This window comes from Euleptes europaea, chromosome 2, assembly GCF_029931775.1.
Source record: "Euleptes europaea isolate rEulEur1 chromosome 2, rEulEur1.hap1, whole genome shotgun sequence".
Lineage (NCBI taxonomy): Eukaryota > Metazoa > Chordata > Lepidosauria > Squamata > Sphaerodactylidae > Euleptes > Euleptes europaea.
Window position 1 is genome coordinate 58,028,671 of NC_079313.1, and position 25,522 is coordinate 58,054,192.

General features: G+C 41.3%; 1 protein-coding gene across 1 annotated transcript in view; it reads right to left on the bottom strand.

Annotated features, from left to right (window-relative positions):
- ST6GALNAC3 (ST6 N-acetylgalactosaminide alpha-2,6-sialyltransferase 3) overlaps positions 1-25,522 on the bottom strand; it is a 339,190-nt gene that overhangs the window by 91,465 nt on the left and 222,203 nt on the right. Inside the window, exon 3 of the mRNA XM_056844627.1 lies at positions 7,834-8,243. Coding sequence (XP_056700605.1) covers positions 7,834-8,243 — 410 coding nt within the window. The remainder of the gene's footprint in view (positions 1-7,833; positions 8,244-25,522) is intronic.

Below are 25,522 nucleotides of genomic sequence, written 5' to 3' on the forward strand. Positions count from 1 at the left end.
TGTTCATATCCATTAAGAACAGCTTCATAAAAAAGCCTGAACCTTTTAATAATAAACTACAAGGATTAAATCTAACCCACTTCTGGACTGAGTACTTCATCAGTTAACTCTAAATTCCCAGCAGAAAGTACAAAGCCCCCAAACAATTGCTATCAGGTGAGCTGCTGGCACCCAAGAGTGATCCAGGATGAGGCTTAAGTGTTTTATAATGAAAAATCTATTTATTTCATTAACATTTTGTGCTTTATACTCTTTGTTTTTTCACTAATAAAGAACTCTTAACTGACAATAGGACTATTAGTCACTCCATGAATGAAGATGGACAAAACCATTAACCTTTTCTGTAGGAGTTGCTTTATAAAAAGAAAGAACAGAAGTGGCCACAGTATAGCTCAGGGAATTCTCAAAGTAAAGGTTTTGGGATGTTTCCAATTTATAAAATGGAACTTGGCCACATCTTGAGAGTAACAGAGTATAAACTACGCACATACACACACACATAAATATACATGTTTTCACAATAATATTTAACCTAGATAAAAATTTATATTAGATTATCAATTTCAGGTTAGTCTTGGTGTTTTCTTCAGGAGTGCAAATAAAATAGTAACATTCTCCTGTAGAAGGGCAGTGTGCACTAATTTATCTGTACTACACAATTTGTACTAAACATTTTTATTTTGCATTTGCTACAGAATGAGGATATTGCTACCAGCCATGGGCAATGCAATATCCACTACTGTTCTATTCCAAGTGACACTATCTTTAAAGATTTTTTACTCTTGGTTTCATCTAAGTAATTTCCACAAGCATTCCTGATGGAGCCTGCATCTGCTTGGAGGTAACCTATACCAACTGAAGATTTTATTAGTCTATTAACATTTACAGTGCTATTGTTTACACTTGCATGACAGTTTCAGTACTTTTGTATAATTCAGTTCATTGAGCAGCTGAACTGAAGCACTTTTTAGTCTGTTAAACGCTTAAAGAAACTTATCTGAGTGCAGAGTCACAACAGCCAGTGAGAAGGTCTCTTGCTGTTTTAAAGTTTTCTAAATAACCACATGAACACAAATTATATATTACTGGACTAAATTATATACTACTGGACTAAACTTCTTTATTGTCATACTTGACAAAGATCCAAGCTAATAGAGCCAATGAGTCTTCCAGAAGCCACCTCCATTAGCCAAGCGAAGAGGAATTGTGAAAATATTCATGACACCTGTGGTGCTTTCAGAGATAGCGGATGAATACAAAGTTCCATTGGGCTAACACTCCAGCTGAGTGACTCTCCACTGTCTGGACCATTTTCTCCTTCTCCAGCAAAAGAAATCAGCCATCAGCTTTTGATCTCTGTGTGTAGATTTGCAATGGGAAGCTTTTAGAACTAGTTTATCCTTAGTCATCAGTTAACTTTATCAGTTAATTGGAAACAGTCTGCAACACCTGACAGAAATGTCCCATAATCACAAAAAATGGATTTCTTTCACAGCACAATTTTCTTTCATACGGTTGAGGCCTGGTCTAAGCTCCTTCAAGAAGACTAATAATGAGAGTAGCACGTAGTCATTGAAGTAGAAAAATGTTGAGGAATGAAGCTGCAGGACACCTCCTGATCCACCCTTCTTTATGGGATGGGGGAAAGGACATTCTCTGCTAAAGAAGGCTTTCGAAGTAGGAAGAAAGTGATGAGATGAGCAGCATCAAAGTAACAACTGTGCCAGAATCACCTTCACCAGCAACCACTATTGACTGCAAAAAAAGTTACCTTGGTGCAAGCAGTTATGGAACAAATTACCTTTTTAAAGTCCCATGCATGTGCTGTCATGGTAACAACCAATTATATTGATGTAGGTGACCAAAATATCAGGTTCAATAATCACCCAGATTTTTTAATCCTCTTTAGAGTCAGTGGTCATGATATATCTCTTTGCCTCAAATAATGAAACCTCTCTCTCAAAGCCTAATATGCGGAACCATCTGGTAACATACCACAGAGGCTTCCACAATATAAATCTGTGTCCCAAGCCTGTTATCGCTGCTACAGGCTTGGGACTTCCCCAGACAACCCCACCTGCCAGAAGTCACCTGGGAAGCAGCCCTCTGAGAAGGGAGCCGACACTTACCCAAAGGCCTGACGAAGCAGGAGGAGGTGACCACGGTGGCACGAGCAGACCCGGCAGCAAGACACAGCTTCAGGGACAGAGATGCAGTAGGGGGAATGGCACAGGACATGCTCAGCGCCGGACATCGGGAGCCAGATGGCCCCGAGAAGCCCCCTTTCCCCCAACAACCAGCACTGGAAGAAAGTCAGCTGTGCCCCAACAGGGCTGCCAGCTGAAGCTACACCCCTGCAATTGCGATGGGGGGGAATGGGGCCTGGATCAGTATTGGGCCAGGCTGGGAAGGCACAGCTTCATTAGAGGCAGATTTTATTTCTGTGGGCCTTATATGCCCTCAAGAAAAGCAGAGCTGGTTGGGAGGGAGAAGGGTGGAGCAACCCCTATAAAAGCAACAATAGAAGCTGAGGCTGGGGAGGAGGAAGGCCAAGGGTGTGCTGAGCTGTGGCTGTAACACTCAAGGCAGAAGGAGAAGGGACGTGTGAGAGTAATACACCTCACCCCCCTATGTTTGAGGCGGCCCCCTGTCCGGGTATCGGGAGGTCACACACCCACCTACACAAGGGGGCACTGCGGCAAATCCTTACAGTCTGATAAATTTATTGCCTTGGGAGTTAAGATAGCAAGTATCTTTCAAACTGGATAATTTTCCTGTAGTTTGTTGAAAGGTTTGTTTTAGGGGAGGAGGCACATTTGCAATTGTGGACTGATCCTGTGACCTGGCGCTTCCCCTTTTAAAATAAAAAGCTCTAAAAATTCCATTAGGAATATGGTGCTGGGAAAAGTAGATTAATTTTTACCCATGGCACCACCTTTATAATTTGAATTAGCCCATTCCAAAACTTCTATTTCATTCATTGATAAAAGTACACAGGTACCTGTATGTTACCTATATTTTGTTTTCCAAGGAGGAAATAGCCGTTTCAGGGTGTATGATTTACACTGAGAAGAGAGTGCAAGGGAAAGGGTCAATCCCTCCACCCTTCAGCACTGATAAAATGACATTTTATCAGTTGTGCCCTAAAGAACCTATCGCCTATGTTCATACATATTTTGTAGTTCTTGAAGTATCCTGCAGCCTGCAATGGAACCTATATCACAAGGGTGTTGTCAGCAAATGTGTTGCAACTGTATGCTTAATACATGTATGCTTAAAAGGATTAGGACAGAAGTAGGCTGAGAAAACCTGCTGTTCCAGCATGGAGACCTTGATGATACCAGGTGCTTATGAGATAAAACATAATACATGAAAAAGGTTCTTTTAAAGTCTTCTGCTCTGAGTAGTAGTTCAAACACTGACCCAGAAGTCATGGTGTCATATACCTGAATTCTTAAGTAAGTAACATTAGCTCCAGAGACAGAGACCATGGAGCCTTGTATAAAACAAGATGTGCTAGTTTGCTTAAACTGCACAGTTCTAAGCCAAAGAATGGCCCAGTTAAGCTTTGCTCACTCATGACTGAGGGCACAGGGCTTAAAGTAGTATCAGTTGAGCCTTGAAGCTTCTTAGGGAAAACATCTGCCACCTTGGAGCTGCCTGGCAGGGCATGCATCCTTGATACATCTAAACTGAGACCCAGCGGTCCAGCACCTGAACTTGCTACTGACTTGGACTAACTGCCTCCATGTTATCCATCCACACGTTTCCAGACAGCCATTGGAGAACTTGACTTGATGGGCCTTGGTCTGATCCAGCAGGGCCTTTCTTATGTTCTTAGGTTGACTCAATTCCTCATGGGCCCAACCAGCCACAATGGAACACTAAAAATTAGTTCCAGGAACTGTCAAAATTTATGTTCCTAAGACTAAGCAGGGTAAGACCTCCAAGGAATACCAGGGTCGTGACACGGAGACAGGCAATGGCAAACCACCTCTGAACGTCTCTTGCCTTGAAAACCCTATGAGGTTGCCATAAATCAGCTGTGTTGATGGCAAAAAAAAAAGACTAAGTGCAGAACTCATCCTTAATGAAATTCACAAGTCCTTCCTCCTCCCTAATTTGTAAAAATGGTGGCCAAAAGGGAAGCACCCCAAAAGATAAGGGGTCCTTGGTACGTGATTACATTCTGTAAACTCTGTTTTTATGATAATTTTAGAAGATCTGCTTAGCTTTTGTCCTTAGGTAACTATTTTCCTGCTCTTTTACAGATATCAACAGAAATGTCTGGCTGAACTGTATTTACTTATAATAAAACATACTGCACACCAATAGTGGCAACTAGGACCACATGTGTCCATCACTGACTAGGAAGCAATTTAATACAATGGCCTTATGGCTGCTGTAATAATTGAATAGAGACACCTTAACCAAGACTTCAGCCAAGCCCCTGACAGCTGATTGCCTGTTTGTGCTTGAGGCACTGTACAATGCGTAACCACTCTGAGCTGTTAATCTGAAATGTGCAGGATAAACAGCAGTAGAGTCTGCAAACTTGCTCAAATTAGGCTGACCTAGCAGACAGCAACACTATTTAGTGCCTATTTTTATCATCACTTTTGTGAAAGTGACTTTTCCCCTCATTTTTATGGGAAAAAATGTTTTCCGAATGTACCTTTGAACTAAGCCACTCCCCTTCTTCATATTACCTTCACAGAAGGCTAGGGTATATGGTAACATTGATCTATTTGCTTCTAGTCTTCATTAGTTTTACTCATCCCTGAGGGTGGAACAGCTTTGGTAAGAGCTAATTAAATTGTATTTAGAGCTGCTCAGTGAATTTTATCAAGTCCAGAATGAATCCTTTTGTTTTAGTGGAGATACAAGGATCTTTTCCCCCAGCTATTACTAATTAAAGGATGCCGTATGATTTTCTATTACGTCTTTAAACATCAAAATTCAGGTAAATGTTCAAAAGGGGAAAAAAGTTCTTTTACATTTGGTTGCTGGCTACATCCCTTCAAATATAGTTTAAATTCTCCTTTCATCTGACTCTGTGTACATAATACAGCACTGAAAAGTGCTAATGAAGTACTGGGAAAAAGCTGTCAGCTTTAGAGGACCTCCAATATACTACAAACTAAAAGGCATTAGTACAGAAGTGTGAGTGTCTGCCAACGTCTATTATTTATGCACAACAATTATTCAAAAAGGAGGAGAGTTCACATTGTCTTCGACACATAAATATTCACTAATGAAGGTCTCCAGAAGGAGCAAACCTGCCTTCACGTTCATATTGTTATGATGTCAACAACAACCACTTTCATTCAGCAGCCAGTAGCAGAAGACACTTGTGTACATCTAAGATAACCTGAAATATTGGTGGTTGTTACCTTCTTAACAGGGATTGGCTTTGACCATTACACCAGATACTGTTAATAAATGAGTTTCATATTCTGGCATCAAGGTCATTAAGTATTCATTGTCAAAAGGCAGTGCTGCAAATTCTTGTTGTGAGAGCATTCAGTTTCTCAAAATTATCTAAACATCGAAGTGTCACAGAAAACTTGATGAAGGCTTGACAAGTTAGAAATGTGTTAAGATATTACCATACATTGGCAATGAATAGCATATGCATGCTTAATATTTTAGAAATGAACCTCCTAAAATATCCAAAATTGCAACTAAGACCATACTTTTTTTTTATTAATAAGCACATTTGGCTTCTGTCTAACTTGGTTTGCACAAGGAAAGAGGACTATTTAAACAAACATTGGAAGTGAACCTTCCTATTTCTCCTTGGAGATAGAACATTTGGCTTAAACAAAGTGAGAGAGAGAAACTGAAAAAGCGAACAAATGTCTAATGGTTTGGCAAGGCACACACAACCATTTTTCTCACATATTGAACTTTGTTATTCTTTGACATTTCAGCTAGTGGCTCAGATACAAAACCCCATTCACTGTCACACACAGTCCCCTCCATGGAAAGGAGGTTGGAAGTATAACATATGGAACATGACAAACAAATCAACATAATCCATGGACAATACTATCTTGGAATTTGATCCAAAAACTGGGCTCCAGTCCTGTCTCTTTGATACACTTACAAAATATTTAGCTGAGCCTTACATCCCTGTTTGCAAGTTGAGACCTTATAGGCTGCATCGTGCCTATCTACTCAGCTCACATTCTGTCAGCACAAGGTGGTTGCCCCTGATGCCAATGGAAGAGTCTACAGTGTCGGTGTAATGCACCTTGCGCCATCAGAAAAGAATACTCTAAGTTGAACAGAGTGGAAAGATGCAGGATAATGGACCTATCTCACCAACGCAGGAATAAGATTGGAACCACTGTTTTAGCTTCAGCTATGACTTTGCTAACAGACGTTGCAACATGCTAAGTGAAAAATCTGGCTAGTCACACATAAAAAGCCCCATTTTGATGATAAAAATCATACTGACATTTGGTTAAGTTGGGGGTCTTGCAGAGTAACTCAAGGGGCCATAGGTTTCTTCAACTTCTTCCCCATCCCTCCCAAGATCTTTTCATGGTGGTTTTACTCATACCCAACTACTGTGCTTCACAGACTCAGTCCAGGGGCCAGCTATACAATACATGCAAATAATATAACAGTCCCAATACAACTTTTCTTTCCTGACTGATCTTGAATTGAAAAGCAATGTGGATGAATGTCATTTTTTCCTGCTGGACACCTTTTCACTTCAAATTTTCCTCTCAAATTGCTTCCCATCCCTGCATTTCGAGATACATATTTGGGGGGAACTGGAGCAGAAAACAATGTCAACATGAAAATAGTTAAGCAGCCCTCCTCCTTCTCCTGTACCAAATGAGATGATGAAAATACCGGGCAGTGTGCCTTCGTGGCTTATATTGGCCTGGCTGTGGACAGTCTATATTCCATATAGCAGGCTGTAGCAATTGCGTCGCAGTCTGTATTCCTGTATCCAAAACCCACCCTTTTCCAAAGCTCCTTTCTGTAGAGAAAAATGGTATTTAGGTTTTGTTACATGCATTTGCTTGTGATACACAGTGCGCCCCACAGGATTGGGAAAACACAGGCTACTAAAACAGTTAGTACATTATGAGGTATATAAAAATAATGCATCTGCAGCAGTACATGGCAGTGCTTCCTAAATTGGACTATGTTGTTGGTTAAGCCATCTGCCAGTGTGTAAACCTTATAAGGTTTTTAAAGCATTGATGTATATATCCAAAACATAAAAATTAAAAATGGATTTAATTGGCTGAGGTAGGGTTGATGGTCTTATGCTTACAGCAGCACCTTGTAAGGTTTGAAAACTTGCAAAATCTTGAACAGTCAATTAAAATGTGTTTATGCTGTATCTTCACTTCTGCACGATACATACAATTGTAATAGCTGGCTACCCATAATATAGACTGTCCACAGCCAGGCCAATATAAGCTATGAAGGTGCACAGCCCAGTATTTTCATCCTCTAATCAGGAAACAGGAGAATTCACAAAAATGCTGTTTAAAGAAAAGCACAAGTAATATACTGTTCCTCCCTTCTGTGAAAAGTGTCAACTCAAAAGTAAATTCAGCTGAACAACAGCACACAATGATGGAAATGCTTCAGGTAAGCATCCAGTGTTGTTTGGGACTCAGGCCAAAAGAACAGAAGGAAACAGGGTTGGGGTACAGAGTCAAAAACATATAATAATCCATTTTAAAAGCTGGTCTAGGAGTTTTATAGCAGTTGGCAAGGGCGAACTGTAACACAGCAAGATCTTCTTTAATTTCGTCTTTGAAAATGCATATACCAATTTGCACTTCAAAAGGTAGGACTTACCTGTCTTTTCCCGTTTCCCTTTTAAATACTTCATCACAGTAACTCATGCGCTTTTCTGTGGTTACATAGATTTTGGCCCCAGGGTAATTGTCCACAGTCTTTCTCAACATGTTGTACACAATGCCATTGCCATCTTTCCTCATGTTTCGAAAAGGTCCCCAGATGACATAGATCGTGCTGTTGGTTTCCCTGAAAAAATATTCAGGATTCTTAAGCAGAAGAGGGACACTGGTATGGGAGACAACTCGGACTGTTGTCCTCTGCCCAACATCTTCCTCATAGCCCTTGGTAGGAGCATTGTTCATCCTCCATATACATGAGGACTGATCGATTTCATATCCTACTTTCTGTGCTGCCATCTGTCCTGAGTTTGAAATAATGGCACAAATGTCACACTCCAGATGTAAAGGCTATGGGATAAAAAGAGAACAAAACAAAGTAAGCATCTGTTCTTTTCCCATTATCTCAATTGGCACAAGAACTGGAATATCCATACTCAAGACAGGATATTCCAAGAGACTGGTATTTCAATGGCTTTCACATGGACAGCTTGTCTCTGGAAGACCTGCAGCATAACTTGGGAATTTCAGCATGCTTTGATTACTGTCAAACTATTAGACTAGGAAAGGCCGGAGACAGAGCTGAGATAGCCATTTGTAGTAGCCTGTAACCATAGACCTAGACAAACCTGGACATGCATGTAAAGAGATGAGTAATGTTAGCCAAATTGCTCTTTAAATGGGGAAATTAGCAAAGCAATCAGAAACTACAATATTTATAAAGCGGGAGCAACCTTTGTATACCAGAGCCGGTATTCTGTGACATTTAAAATAACGACAGAGACAGTGGAATCCAAATTAAGAGAGTTTATGTTTTCAAGCATTCAAATGGTGCAACACAAACATACAGAGATTCTAAGAATTCAGGAGATCGTTGGTGGGGTAATACTACACCTTATCTTGTAGAGGAGTTGTCCCAAGTTCCAGTAGACTAAGATAGTAGAAAATATAAAGAAGGCGAGGGCAAGGGGTTCCCGTGGGCTCGACCAGCGAGGTGGGAGGGAGCGTGGTCAGGCTGCACAAAACCTTAACCAACAGAGTAACGGCAAAGATGCCAGGGAAAGACCTAAGGTAACATTATGGCAGTGGGCTACCCCAGATATACTGTTTCTCTGGGGGCGGAGTGATTGGATTACCCCTCCGAGGTTCCCAGGTGACAAGAGGTGACAAAAGACTTAATGTCCAGCTACCGGGGTGTGGAAATTGGAATTTGGAAATCTATTCTAATTCCAGTGGCTTGTGCAACCCGGGAGGAACTGGGAGATCCTTGCTGATGGGCTTAATGATCCTAGAACAAAAGGTGCAATCATAATAACGTCCAGAGATCGCGATCTCGCATTGCTGGAAGTGCGAGTCATCGTTATCTTAATGTCTCTGAATGGCTTAGCTTAAGCAGTCCGATGTTGCAAGGGAGGGGAAATGCAGATGCAGGCTACGTGCTTTTGCGCTTTCTCTGACATAGCTTCTGCTGGAACGGAGGTGACCAGGAACATGGCGTCTCTCAGGCCCTCTGGAGGTTGCTCTGGCCTTGGTCTCTCAGCTGCTGGCTGCTTGGAACACACAGGAGCGGTCGTGTCAGTTTCGCTGGCGCGCGTTGCAGCCTTCCCTGTAGCGTTTAGGGCAGGCGCACGGCGGGAACAGGGGCGCACACGTAGACTGTTTGCGGGTGCCATAACCAGTCCGTGAGATTGGCACTTGTGGGCTTACAGTAACTTTGCTGCTTCATGATGAAAAGTATTGGCAGAGGCTCCAGGGGCATGGAGACCTCTACCACCAAGGGCTGTGAGGTGGGTAAACACCAGGCTAGATTGAAGTTGTTGCCAGGGAAAAGGAATGAGGGGTGAGATCCCACTGGACAATGAGATATATTTCTAATCTACTTTAGCCTTTAATAAAAACCCTAAGCAGATGGATTTTAAAAAGGGGGTAAAAAGATCCCACACCAGGCATTTTAATGACAACTATTTTGGTTTTTTCCCTGACCCAACAAGCTAGATAGGTGGATCTCTGAGAAGGCAGAGCTGGTTAATAATCAATTAAGCTGATTTGAGCTTAAGCTCCAAAAAAGAGAAAAATGTCGACTTACCTTAAGTTGCAGGGCATCCTGCCAAATGAGAAGAAATTTTGCCAGCTTAGATAGATTTTATCCAAAGAAAAGTTCCATAGGGAAAGCATTTTTAAATACACACATATATATAAATAATAGGATAAAAATCCCATTTGTGAGGAAAGAAAAAGTTTTCCTCGTGTCTATATAGGAGGGCCAAAGGTCCAAAAGTCTGAATGGGAATTGGGTAGTAAAAACTAGAGAATCGGGTAAGAGTTTGATGCAGCTGAATACTTCATCAAACTGCCAAAGCATGAGTAAACGCACAGAAACCCTCCTTCCTGCCCATTTGAAATCTTTCTTTTCTATATTACATTTTAACGTTACACCTGTTATGTCACCATGAAGCTATGCTCTGCTATACAAATCTATGTCATGTGTCTGTACACATCTGTGCCATGTATACATTACTGTATTCATTACTGTTAGCAGCCAGAACCCCTAAAGGGATATATTTTGGGGGAAACTGTGGATGTAAAAAGGGCATTACTGTCACAGAAGGTTTCATTCTGAGATGGATTCTGTCAAAAGATAGGCCTTTTCAGCAGTGTTGAGTCAGATGCGAAAGCGGTCTTGGAACAGTTACGGCTTACGATGACCCAACAATGTTGGGGATTTCTAACAGGGAAAACCCAGAAAGGGCATGCATGTTTTCTCATAATTTTTAGATGATCGTATGACATTTTTTTTGCCAAAATATCTGTGGAAACACTCTGTCAGTAAATTGGTAAAAATCTAAGATGGGTTGTAGCATCCTGATTGGTTTAGAAGAATCAGCAGTTAAACTGAATATAGTATAAAAATGAGGTGTCCCCAGCACGGCATCAGTGAGAGAGGATACAAGCCTCTGTCCCTCATTCTCTTTTGTTCAGGTACCCACTTAGGGTTACCAACCTCCAGGTGCTAGCTGGAGATCTCCTGCTATTACAACTGATCTCCAGCCAATAGAGATCAGTTCACCTGGAGAAAAAGGTTGCTGTGGCAATTGGACTCTATAGCATTGAAGTCCCTCCCCAAACTCTGCCCTCCTCAGGCTCTGCCCCAAAAACCTCCCGCTGGTGGTGAAGAGGGACCTGGCAACCCTATACTCACTGGAAGTTCCAACCTGCTGAAGGACAAGGGGCCTTTCTTCTCGACCATTTCTGTGTGCACTTTGCTGATCTCTTCTTGTGGCTGGTAAGATTATGTATTTCTCCAACCATTACTATTTTATGCTAGATTACTATTTTAGTCTACTGTAGGTTAACCTATGTTAGATTAAATTATATTCTCTGAGAATTTTTTGTGCTGGGGTGCATTCTTGAAAATTTCTCATGTAATTGAAGGAAGGTAAAATTTTTGTTAACGTTTATGTACCAATAAAATCCCATAACCTGGTGTCCAAACTCCTTTTTCCTGGAAGTGCCATTCCCTGCATAAGATTTAAAAAATTCTTTTTGCAACACTGGTTTAGCCTGGAAATTATGCCACTTAACACAACCCCTCCCCCTCCTAAGGACAAAAGGATCCTGTTAATAAATTCTGACACTCAGTAGTTAATTCCCTACAGATGTATTCAATTTTCTAATTCCCCAGAAGTAAGAGCATATCCAGGACCAACACAATAAGTAATTGAAAGTTACAAAGTTCCTTCACATAAGGACTGGTAGGAGTTTTGTATTACATTACAAAGAAGGGACATTTCAAATATTGCACATATTTCCTAGTAATAGCTGTTTATTCCACACAAAGATAGAATTCTTTTCTCCAAATTATGATACAAATTCTCTAGTTGAGGGACAACCAAGGAATACATAGGAGTAAAATTTGGAAATGCTAAAGAGGAAGAGCCTGGCAGTATGAGTGCGTAAAAAGTAAGAACCCCAAGGCCCTCACCTCTGGGGACTCCCATTTTTGTCATGGCTTATTCCCCATCTTTCTGTACCTGTGCACACCTCAGTGTTGGCCTAGAATTGATAGAATTGATAGACGGAGTCTGAATTAAAGTAATATAAAAAGGCAGTGAGTCACGACAAGGAGGAAATGAAAGCAGAGCAGCTCCTCTATCAATCATGCAAATACCGACCCTAAAAGGGACTAAATCGAGGGCCATTTACTCCAAGGACCTCAGAGCCTCTTCCCAGATATTTGATCCTAACTAGTGACCCACATCTCCAAAACAATAAGCAACTGGTAATTCCAGCAATTTCCTCCATATCTAAACCACCAGACAGGATTCCTGCCCTTCCACAATTATGGCAAGTACCCAGCCATATCTAACTTCCAAATCTCCTCAAGAGAACACTTTAGACACTCCCCTCTATCATATAGATAAAGGATTTCCTTTCATGCTGGCTCATCTTCGAAAAATCACATTTTTATTATTCCCACATTTTGATGCCAACACCCCGCCCCCTTCTGAGTCTCAGCAAAAGGATGCAAAGAGTTATCCCGCAGCCTCACTTTTCGTAGCTGGTTTGGAATGCATCCTGTTACCCTATCTTCCTGGTGGGCCTCTTGCTTCTCTGTTCCATGAACCTATCTCCGTGTCACCTTCCCCTGGTCGGTTTCATCCCCCGATACTGCTTTGTCACCACTGAGGACAAATCCCACCCCTTCTATCTAGAAGCAGGCTTGTATGTCTTGTTTTCCCCTTTTAATTTTATTCTCCAGTAGTTGGCAGTTTTCTAGGGAAATCTTTTTGTGTGTCATTTACTGCACTGCTTTTTCCTTTATGTAATTTCCATTGCCGTTTTTCTACTTGCACAGATTAATTTGGTCTCTTTTTCTGTTTATAAAATACAAATCCCTTCTGTTTAAGACTTTTCTCCCTCATTTTTACGGACTCTGGACCTTGGTATACACAGGCTTAAGAGCCCAAGTGTATTAAAGTTCCCAAAATATATGAGATTGCTCCATGCTAGCGAGGGGATGCCTTTTCACGTTATGGCCTTGACATGTGTAGACCTATCTGAGTAACACAATAGGCCAGAAGAAAGAAATGGAGTTAGGATAGGGAAAGGGAAAAATAAGAGGAGGAAAATAATGTAAAAGTGAGGACCAAATACATCAATGTATTGAAGGTGAGGCAAGAAGGTTCAGGATTACATGCCAGAACATGCAAGCCTATATGAAGATGAATCTATCAATAAGAGAAAGAAAGGGTGAAAGTAGCATTGTGGAATGTTAACAATAGTAGAAATATACACTGATAATTATAAGCAATGGAATCCAGAGAAGGATAAGAGGAAACAACTCATCTTAGCCTATTATACTACAGTCATTATTATTACAAGCCCCACATTATTGCATACTGTTATTAGATAATATGCATTTGTACCAGCAGTGGATGGTTAGAGAACACTGAGAAGAAAATAAGGGAGGAAAGTACAACAGTGTGGCAGCAAGAAAAAAAGGAGTTACCTCCCACATAGGAAAGCAGCTGTAACAATTAATAATAGGATGCCAACAAAATCTCAGATGTTCTCCTACCGGTACTATCACTGAACACTGTGTAAAATGTATATCTTTTCTCAGCAATTCCAAATCAGCCAGATAATACTTGTTCCCATTTTTCATTACCATTTGTCCTGCCATTGGGGTGGGGGGTGGGGACAGTGAAATAAAGTAATGTTGAGCAGTTTATGCAGACAAGTTCTCTGGGCAGTTTGGTTTATATGAAAATTGTGTTGGCTTAGTACTGGAGATTGGGGTCAGTCAGGATCAAATTCAAATTCAAAAACCTTTATTGGCATAACAAATCGTACAAGGTATTACAGAATTTGACAAATGATAAAAACGTCAATATCGAAACCTGTAGCAATAGACATGAATAAAATGAGGTATGCCGGAGTACAGTGAATATAAGGTATATATAGAAAACGAGTGTCTACAAGTAACCGGAATAGCAGCTATTATATTTTTTGTTTTATTTTTATCATTAGAGCTTGCTTAAAAAACATGGCTACTATTTCCGTAGTTTCTGGATCATACCCATTCAGTAAAAGTCTAAACAAAGAGTGGGGGGAAAGTTCCTATCCAAAATTGATGGCATTAAAAATTTAGTACGTAGGTCCGCTAGCATTTCACATTCCAATAGAATATGATAAATGGAGTCTATCTGATTCAAGCCACAACCACAAATTCTCTTTTCCAAAGGGGTACCACTAAATCTCCCGAATAAAACCGCTGATGGGAAGGCATTTAGTCTAGCTAGCATAAAGGCTCTGCGGAGGGAAGGACCACTTAGAAAGTAGAAGTAATCCTGGAGGAATCCAAAATTGGCAGAAAGACTCAATTTGGATGAAGAACAAGATAAAGGAGTTGCAGGCAGGATTGTTTGTCTTTCATGGTCAAGTAGTCTTGGAAAATGGTTTGGCTGTCCAGCATCAATAAATTGTCTATATCTAATCCCAAGGTTTTCAGTTTGTGTGGGATAAGTGTGAACCACTCAGTATCTGCAGCTTCTTTTAATAAAAGGGGAGTAAGACAATTTTCATTTGGAGAAAAATGGATCTTAATCCAGTATTTAAAAGTTAAGAGCCAAGCTTTGGTCTCTAAAGTCATCATTCCAGTTTCACTAAGGATAGATTGGAATGGGACGCATCTAGGAAGTCCTAGTATTTGGCGGAGGAAGGAAGTCTGTACAGATTCCAAATTTTTATTCAATGCTTCTATCCAGACAGGTAGTTGCGCCAAAATCTTAACTGTAAAAACATGAATAGCTGCAGGTACATATTGGTTCCCTTTTAAGTAAAAAAATCGTTTAATCTGTAATGCTGAATATTTAGCTAAGTTGATGACATTATTTCTGTGATTTGGCCAAGTTAAATTGTAGTTAAAAGTGAGACCCAAATATTAAAAAGTCTTGACCTGCTCTATTGGTACACTGTCTATGGACAATTTGAAAAATTCCAGATTTTAGTGAAAACTAGAATTTTGGTTTTGGCACAATTACTGTATTTTCTGGCGTATAAGACTACTTTTTAACCCAGGAAAATCTTCTCAAAAGTCGGGGGTCGTCTTATACGCCGGGTGTCGTCTTATACGCCGAATGCTGAATTCCGAGCCGGACTGGAGAATCTGCCTGGGGAGCCGCCTCCGCTCTGTCCATGTCCGGCAGAGGAGGGAGGGGAGGCGAGCCCGGCGAGGGCGCTCACTGCCCAGCTCGGAGTCGGAGCCAGGTGCACCGGGGTGCACGGAGGGAAGTGCTCTGCTGTGCTCCAGCGGCAGCGCAAGGCAGGCATGCGGCTGGCTGGCCGGCTGGCCGGGGCTGGGGTGGCCACTCTCTTCTCCTGGCACAGGGTGTTTTGGCTGCCGCCTAGCACACCCAACATGCCCCTTTCCTCCCCGGCCTCCGCTTCAGCTTCTGTCTTTATGGGCTTCCCTCCCCTCCAAACCTTCCTTTAGCCCTGCCCTCCATGGGCCGTCGGCTCAGTCCTCCCCTCGCCTTTAGCCTTGCCCTTCTCGAGGGCCCTTACTCTTGCCCCCGTCCCCCTCTTCTTCCCCCCTCCCTTCTCCCCTCGCCGACTCCCCCTGACAGCCACGTCCCGCCGCTCCGGGTCGGCACACACTCTTCCATGCTGGGAGGTCGGCCCCCGGCCTCCTCCTGTTCCTCTTGCCAGCCCCGCCTCCCGGAGCGCTGCCAGCTCGTCCAGCCGCCCCCACCCCCTCTTTCTCCCTCCCCGGTAAGTGGTGTTGTTTCCCCGGGGGTTGAGCCGCCCCAGGAGGACCGGGGGTGGCCGCGGGATTGGGGCGCAGTCCCGAGGGCTGGCCCCAGGCCGCGGACTCGGGACAATCCCAAACTCTATATTTTAACTGTAAAAATGGGGGGTCGTCTTATACGCCCAGTCGTCTTGTACGCCGGAAAATACGGTAATTTGTAATTTGTTATGTTTACAATAATCGGCGAACAGTTGTAGGTGTTGGTTCTTGTAGGTTATCCGGGCTGTGTAACCGTGGTCTTGGTATATTCTTTCCTGACGTTTCGCCAGCAGCTTTGAAGATGCCTGCCACAGCTGCTGGTGAAATGTCAGGAAAGAATATACCAAGACCACGGTTACACAGCCCGGATAACCTACAAGAACCAATGAACTGTGACCGTGAAAGCCTTCGACAATAAGTTGTACGTGTCTTAATAAGCAGACCCTTGTAAAAGATAAAATAGCAGCGTCATCGGCATAAAGTAACAGTGGAATTTTCAGGTTTCCAATCTTAGGGGAATGACCATCAATTGAGTTAAAAATCTTTGGAAGATCGGCTAAAAATAGATTAAAAAGATGCGGGGCTAAAACGCAGCCTTGTTTCACTCCTTTTGAGGTGGTAATTTTGGGTGTTAAGTGGCCTTCAGTCAGGATCAAAAATGAAGGGATATACAAAACTGTTCATATTCCAGAGCTGGAGAAATTAGATATATCTAAATGTGTATGGGAAGGACGTATGGGCATTTTTTTCTTCTTCTTGAAAAATGGATTCCTATCATACAAAGTTAAAGATCTTTCACCGCAAAGCATGCACAAACATCAAAACTGCTTTCTTGAGAAAGAGATTTATGTTCTAGAATCTTTTTAATTTGCTCCTGTGTAGTTTCTTGGAAGTGTGGATAGAATTACAGAAGATGAGATAAAAAAGAACAACCTTTCCCATCTCTAAGATATTAGTTGAACAATTTTTTTAAAATTATGTGTGTGAGAGAGTGAAGTGCCATCAAGTCACAACTGATTTATAGCTGCTCTGGTGGAGTTTTCAAGGCAAGGGATCAAGCAGAGGTGGTCTGCCATTGCCTTCCTCTGCAGAGTCTTCCCTGGAGGTCTCCCTTCCAAGTACCAACCCAGATTCGCTTCCGAGATCTGATGAGATTGAGCTATACTATACCATTCCACATCTATTTTAAATTACACTACATGCTAATGGACAGCAAATGGCAATGGCTCAGTTACTCTGTTACTTTCAAGAAGATCAATGTACAAGTAAAAGGTAAAGGTCCCCTGTGCAAGCACCGGGTCATTCCTGACCCATGGGGTGCTGTCACATCCCGACGTTTCCTAGGCAGACTTTGTTTACAGGGTGGTTTGCCAGTGCCTTCCCCAGTCATATTCCCTTTTACTCCCAGCAAGCTGGGAGCTCATTTCACCGACCTCGGAAGGATGGAAGGCTGAGTCAACATTGAGCAGGCTACCTGAAACCGACTTCCGTCGGGATCAAACTCAGGTCATGAGAAGAGCTTTTGACTGCAGTACTGCAGCTTACCACTCTGCCCCACGGGGCTCCTAATGTACACGTACTGACCATTTATATGAAGACATTCTGCCTAGACTTTCTACCTCTGAGCAGTCCAGATTTCCTTTTAAGTATGTTTTTTCTTCAACTTGATAATTTTTTTGTTTCTTTTCTCCATTAAAATGTATGACTGTTTTAAATCTTGCCATTAGATCCAATAGCCTTCCACTGAAATTTGATTTCACGTTGCCTTTTCTGTCAGCAGAACAGTCTGTCGCAATAAACTGCTCTGTCTTTGCCCTTTAATTTGCACCTCTGCTTTTCTCCCAGTTTTGTTATGATCCATGCAGTTTGCTTCACTTTATCAAATCCCATCATTATCTTTGAGTTGTCAGATGAGTCATTTTTAAATCTTTTCTGTGGTGCACTACCTTTGATTGTAGTGGTGTCTTCACATAAAATTTGTTACATCCTCTGCGATGCCATTCAAGTAATTATCTTTTATATGTACATAATTTAGACTTAACTTTTACTCAGCTAAGAAGGACTAAATATGATGAGGGGGGAAAACTCAACATATTTTAAATAATTTTATATTTTATAATTGAGGGTAAGTGTGCGGTCACTTCTTATCCCAAGGGAAATGCACTAATTACTCACAAGATCTTGCAAAGTTTGCTTGTGTTCAGTTTACTGCTTGTTCTTATACGTTACTTAACCAGGGCCGTGTCCGCACTGCGCGTTTGTAGCTCCGATTTCTGCGGGGTTTCCTTGCATGTTTGCACTTCATCTCAACCAAAGGATTCCGGAAACGTCTCCAGAGCACAATTTCTCTGCGTTAAGAGCATTCACTTATATGGCGAATTAATAGAAATGAAACATTTTCCTCGCCTGGAGTCTTAAAGTGGGCATGCGCAGCAGGCTACCACCTCAGCCAATCACAATGCTCCTTTGAGCTGGCGCGTGAATGCTGCCGGTCATTACTGTGATGACGGAAGCGCCGCCCCCGTTTCTCTTCCAAAATATATGCTCTAAATCGGGGAGTGCGAGGTGAAAACATACAAATTTTATCTAATACAGCGGAGGAAGGCGTCGCGGTGGGAACAGAAATTTTAAGTTGTGTTGGATGCTTGTGTACTGGACACGTTTAAATTGCGAGGTAAGTTGCTAGTGCATTCACGGGCCAGCAAGCTTATTCTGGTTCTCATATCACATTTTTATTTTGCAATGTATTTTAACAGTGTTACCTCATTTATCCACATGGGTGTATCACTTTCAACCCTAGACTCTGGTAGGGTTCAAAGAACCCTTGACATGTGTCCAAAAACTTCTGTCCATGTGCTGGGATTTCCCTCTTTCTTTTGTTTCCAACCATTCCTATGTTACATACTGGACTGTTACTGAAGTTCTCCCTAACTTCAGGAATGGCTTATCAGCAAGCACAGACCAGCTTACATTTGGGTTTGGAGCAACTTGCTACAGAGCTCTCAGTGCAGCATTTGTATCCTAGCCAGTACTACTGTATGCGTTCAAGGTTTATAAATGTAGAACTGTTTTAATGATCTCAGATCAAATCAGATAGAGAGCTTAGAATGTCCCTTTCTCCATGTGCATTTATATTTGACCTAAAGCAGCCAAGGCCTTTTCCTTTTTGAACACACAAGAAGGAATTGTATCTGCTTGGAGACTAAGCTCTCTGCAAGCATTACATGTTACATTAAAAAACAACAACAAAAGATGGGTCAGTTCCCGATACGTACGTGGTTGATCGGCCACAGCAGCCTGACGCTCATAACAGCCCCATGAGTTTACTGAACATGAAGGGAGGGAGGGAGGGCGCAAATGAGCATGCTGCCCCCTGCCTCTGAGCTATTGCCTGGTCATCTGCAGGGGGCTGCATGAACTCTCCCTCCTCGTGGTCAACATTGCTGATTGCCGGGAGGGAGAGTTTGCGCAGCCACTTCCTTTGCGCAGTTGGCCTTGCAAACCACTAGGCAATTGTGCAGAGGCAGGGGCCAGGGCCAGCACACTTGCTTCCATGTTCCCTCCCTTTGTGGGGGGCTGTCATGTGCACTGGGCTGGCATCTTTATTAGTTCTATTGCACAACATAATTGTACATTCACTTTCTTTGACTATAACAGTTTTTCTCCACAGCACAATTCAAGATACTGTGACTAATCAAATATGGGCATACATCAGAAACTGACCCATCTTTTGTTTTTGTTGTTGTTATTTTCAGTGTAACATGTAACTCTTGCAGTGGACTCATATATAATCAGTAAAGAACAATGAAACAGTTGACCTTTGCATTTTCTATGAAAGCTTATGGTCACTAGAAAGCATAATCAAAACTGTGAATTAGGGCTTGAAAAACCATGTGGTTTCTTTAGCAAAGTGATAGATAGGTAATAAAGGTCACTTATCAACCAGTTTCAGTTAATAAATCTTTGCATTTAGCTCTGAAGTGGATCTGTGGAACCAAAGGTTATGCTATTAAATAATGAAAGAGACCAGACTGGAAAAGGCTATAAGTAAGATTAACTGGTGGTTCCTAATAGCTGCTATGCTTTTACCAATTTGTATTTTATGGGTTAAACACATTTTATTTTATGGGTTAAACACACGTAAGCCCCATTGTCAAAATGCGGATTGGGTCAATAAGATGTAAATGGATCTGCCCCATTCTCATTTCATAGACAAAAGAGTTTTTCTTCTCTACAGGCTGTTTTAAATACAAAATGAATTTTATGGCAAAAATTACCATGGATGTTCAAATGGTGCAAATATAATCTTTGTAATTTACAAACAATATAGTATTAATCCTTTTAATGTGTGAGAGGGGGCAGTTATTACTAGCTCACACTACACATTAATTTCTCCCTCTAATTTGAGCTTCTCTTGTAATTATCCAATTTGGTTGTATTGTAACAAAGCAGGTACCAAAGCTCTAGAGATATATACTTCAATTTAGTGCTATTTATTTTGAAGCTCCTTCAAGGTGTCTTCAGAGTTTTTCATTTTAGAGAATGCAAGATGTCTAATGATACCATTTGGGAATAGCATTTGCCTTCATTTTTCCTGATATTCTTCTGAGGTCTCTCAGATGAAAGTTACAACAGAGCCATTAACTGTCTGAGATTGTTTTCATTGCTTTCCATGTTTTATAAGCAAAAAAAAAAAAAAAAGATTTTAATTTTCCTTTGTTTCACTAATAATTAACTAAGCGTTTTCATCCACACATAGTTGTTTTGTACAGACCTCAACCAGGGAACCACAGCTTTTCAGATCTGCAGGAGCGAAAGCTCAGGATATTTAAAAAGGAAAGCCTATGTGTATTTGCTTGCGTGTTCACAATCCATAAGTGTCAATTTAATGCAATGTTCAGGAATACCATATATAAATCACAGACTGTAACCAAAATGAAATATACACACGTGTACACACACATCTCTTACTGATTACTTGTATGTGTGTTTCTTTCCCCTGTTCCTCCTACATTTAATTGATGGAGCAAGCAAGTTGGCTCAGAGCCGCATACTGCAGGAAGCATCCCTGTCTTCATAAAATTAAATGTTAAGATTCATCAAAATTTTAACATTTGGAAATTTTTTAACAATAAGCAAATGGTCAGAATGGGTCTCAGTTTCCTTTGCAAGCCAGTTCCTCTGAAATGTTCAGTGAGACAGTGTGTCATTACTGGGGAAGCAAAAGGAAATTTCATCCCAGTTGATACTGTATGAAAATGGGGGAGAGGCTTTCAACTTAGCCGAATGCATGAAGGAAAAGGGACCAGACATATCTGAGGAGGACAGGCTTTAACTGGGCTCTTTATGTATACCCATTGATTGTGTTTTTATCCTAAAATTTCTCCAAGGAGATTAGGGTCATATATGTGGCTATCCTCCATTTTTAAGTTTTGATGATCACAGCTGATGCTGAAGGACAAGAAATTGTTAGATAACTCTCATTCTAAATTTAGCATTAACAAATATGCTATGTTTGTCAGGAAAGTATACAGTTACCCGACAAACGTGTATACTATAAATATTTTGGCACAGAAAAGTAAAATAAATGTACACTCTCATTACAAGTGGGATGTGTTTTTTTTTCAAAATGAACGTTTTCTGTCACATGAGAAAAAGGCTCCTTTTGAAATTGCCATTCAGCAATCATTATCTACCATTTCTTGGAAAAAATGGATTAGCATCTCCCTGAAACAAAATCCAGGGTAAAATATACAAAACTGCTTATCCTTCAAGATTTTGAACACACATGGAAAAGCTAGTAGATTTCTATACATCAACCAAATACTTAATTACTATTCTTGGTAACTCACATATAGACTAATTACATTTGGGAATGGGATACAGATAATATTAATTTTGCATTTCTGATTTTGAAGAAATCCACTTAAATGTTATATCATTTATGTTGACTTCTCCCTAAACTGTCCCAAAATAATTTCAGTTCATAGTTGACAGCATAATCTATGTACAGGTGCTTATTTCTAGATAGTGGGTATGGGAATAGCATTTAGTTAGAAGACAAAGCTTTTTGGGACAAAAATATCCTGTAACCCATTTGCTCCTAAAATTAATAAATTACTTTTCTGGAGTATTCCTAATTTCTTTAGAAAGTCATAGCTAAATGATCAGAACATGCAGAGAGACTGTTCAAGTCATCTGCAAAACACCAAAGCTCATATAGCATTTAGTTGCTTTTTGGGTTATGATACTAGTTCAGGAACTGGCAGTCATTCCAAATAAATGCTGATTGTTGAAGCCAAGAGGCCATTCATCTTTAAAAACACCATGTTTCTCACTTGCCCCTCATTAGTCTTGTATGGGCATTTGGGCAAAGCCAACAATAATACACCATTTGAGCAATGTCTGCTAAATAAAAAGTAATCAGCCTTCAAAATGGGACAGCCAATTTCCAAAAACGACTTACAGATTCTTAGCTACTTTCTTCCATTTGTTTGCAAAAATATTATTCCAGAATACTTAGTGCTACTTAGAAAATGGCATGCTGGGTCCAGTTTACAATTAGTAATTTTTAAGCAGTCTTTTTTTACCATTTTTAGATAGCGTTTTTTTACAACCGTCCTATTACAAGAGTATTACAAAAGAAAACCCTTACTGCTTTTCAAGTAATTATTAGTAACAGAATTAAATATACTTTAGAAATCAGGAAGGGGGAAAAGAGTTCTTTCTTCCCTCTGCCTGGCATATTAGGTTGACAAACAGCAGAAAACACCAGGAGGTAAAATGTCAGTTGCTGCTGAAGGGTACATGGTGAGAAGGAACATACTGTTAGTACATGGGCTGAATTGCGAATGATTCTCAACAGGAGAGGACCAAAATAGTTTCTCACTTCTAATATCTCACAGTGCCGCACAATATGTTTCCAACAAACAGCATGTAAACCTTTCCTAGAAGCGTGTTACACTCTGAACACCCAGTACCATGGCTGGATTCTCTTTTCCTCCTATGAATAGCCAACTAGCTATATACAACACAAACAGAAAGGTGACATTCCTGCCTGCAACAAAATACAACAGAGTATTCCCATAGTCCACATATGAATTATTCAGAACTCGTGATTTCTGGAATCTACTTTGCATTCCCAACTTCAATATAAATCTCTAAATAAATAATATTCTTGATGTCAAGGCAATGTAACCCAGCAATCATGCTTACCCAAGCCCTTAGGATGTCTTCCCCACCCCAGCTTCCAGTTTACATAATTAAGACTATATGGCATATTGTGATGGTATTTCGGGAACAAATTACTACTATTAAATAGGGAAGAGATGTTAAGCACACAAGAAAAGCTCTGCTGGATCAAACGAGTGTTCCATCTAATCCAGCTAACTGTTCCACACAGCAGCCAACCAACTGCCTTAAAGATCTAACAGAAAAAGCACAAAGGCCTTCCCTGATTTTGCTTCCCAGCACTAGTATTCAGAGGTCTGCTGCCTCTGACTACCTTCCATGAATCTGTCTCACCCCCCTTTTAAAGCTGTCTACACTTGTGGCCATGATTACACCCACTGGTGGCGAATTCCACATATTAAATACATGTTGAATGAAGAAGTATTTCTTTTTGGCTGTCCTAAATCTATTGCCCATCAGCTTCATTGAGTAGGGTTGCCAACTGCCAGGTAGTAGCAGGAGATCTCCTGCTAATTCAACTGATCTCCAGCCGATAGAGATCAGATCACCTGGAGAAAAATGGCCACTTTGGCAACTGAACTCTGGCACTGAAGCTCCTCCCCAAACCCTGCCCTCCTCAGGCTCCACCCCAAAAATCTCCTGCTGGTGGCAAAGAGGGACCTGGCTACCCTATTCATTGAGTGCTACCAAGTTCTAGTATTGTGAGAGAGAGAGAAGAAGTTGATTACTGAAGATTTGGAATGGAATATTTCCACACTCACAAAGCAGCCCCAAAATAGGTGGTACTGTAAGGGATTCAGCTTGCTTCTCAGTATTTAAAATCACTTAACATGACTGGGCTTTAACCATATTCATATTCACAGTCAGGACAGTAAAGGACATTTTCTTACTGCTGTGTAAAACAAGAATACTAATTCTCATTTGTGTGATTGTGAGTATGGAGTCCAGAGAAAATGGCCACTTTGGCAATTGGACTCTATGGCGCTGAAGTCCCTCCCCAAATGCCACCCTCCTCAGACTCCTGGTGAAGAAGGACCTGGCAACCCTATCCAGAGTAGTTACTCCAGGTTACAAGATAATGAATAAAGGCAACACTATTGCAGGCAACTGCATGCAACAAAACCCCAGAGTCCCATCAATTGCAAAGAATCTTCAGGAGAAGGGCTGTAAGAGAATAGTGTGTTTATCCCTTTCGCCACCAGAAGTCTGCCCCAAATGATCCAGCTCCACCTATGTCCAGCACCCATGTTTACTTCATAAACAGGCCTGGAGTTTCAGGAAGGAAAAAGCATCTGGCAGTAGATGGGTTAAGCACTCTATTTTCTCCTTTTCAGGTTCACAGGGCCCTTCCTCTAACAGTGGTTTCCACTGAACATTATAGTAGTTCACTTAGTTTGCTTCCACGTACTAAATAGAACCTTTCAAATTCCACATGTATGTAGGACAAAAAAGACCGCCTGCTACTGCAACACAAAGTGAGGAGGCCTTTGCTCATATGCAGAAGTTAAAGGCTTTCCACCAACCAAAACCAGATCAAGAGTTCTGGTTTCAGAAAAGGGACTTTCGGTAGTTCAATATTTCTCCTTTCAGGAGATAACATGTTTAAGAAACTCTGGTAACAAAATGATTGAGAACACAAGCAGAATGCTTTAATTTATCATCAATGATGAAATCCTATGCCTGTTTAATCAGAAGAATATATAGTCAACAGAATTCACTCTTGAGCAATTGTGTATAGGATTGCAGCCTGGAAAGGTTTGCCTGGTCTTCTGCTATGGTGGGGGACTTTCCACCCCCCACCCACTAGCCCTTCCTACTGCTGCTTACCTGGGCAGAACAGTTGGGCGGGGGGGGGGGGGCTGATCAGCAGCATGTTTACATCACTTCCGGCATGACCAGAAGTAACATCAACATGTTGCCAGTCTAGCATTTGGTTACAAATCTATGGTTAAACGTCTGCTGAGACCCACCCCTCAAACAGGTTGGCTTCCCTCATGCTAAACATGGAAGATGTTGCAGTTTGGGGAGGGCAAGAAGTGGGGGAGCGTCAGCCTTTTTCCTTAAGTACATATTATGTTAAACAACTAAGTTGCTGAAGAAGTTACCTTCCATAACCCTTCTGCTTCAAGTTCTCAGAGCCAGGAAAGAGGCTGAAGGCCAACATTTTGCCCCTTCATTTTAGGCAGCACATACCTGTATGAATTCTCTCTAGGTTTTCTGCTCTAATTAACAGGAAATTGCTGCCTCATTCAGAATGAAATGGGCATGTATGAAAAGAACAGTCCCTCCCCGATCCATTCTATTGTAAAAACCAGCTTCAGGAGGAGTGTGTAGAAGCTTTAAAGAAACAGCATACCCACTCATTGGGGTGTTGGTAGCCATTACAGATGTTCACATGAGAGTGTCCCTGAATGGTCATTTTTTCTTGTCTTCCCTGAGAAAGAAGCATTGTCAGGCCTGGTCAACAGATTCTTATGGATCTATTGACCAGCAATCAGGGTCAAAGAGGGAGCCCTAAGGACAGCTCTCTGCCCAGTGAACGAATACACTGGTGTGGATGGATCTGGTTTAAAGGGGAGGGAATTTGCTTGCTTGCAGCGCTGAGTTACAAAAAAACACGCAACAAGACAGACTTCTCTGGACTGTCTGG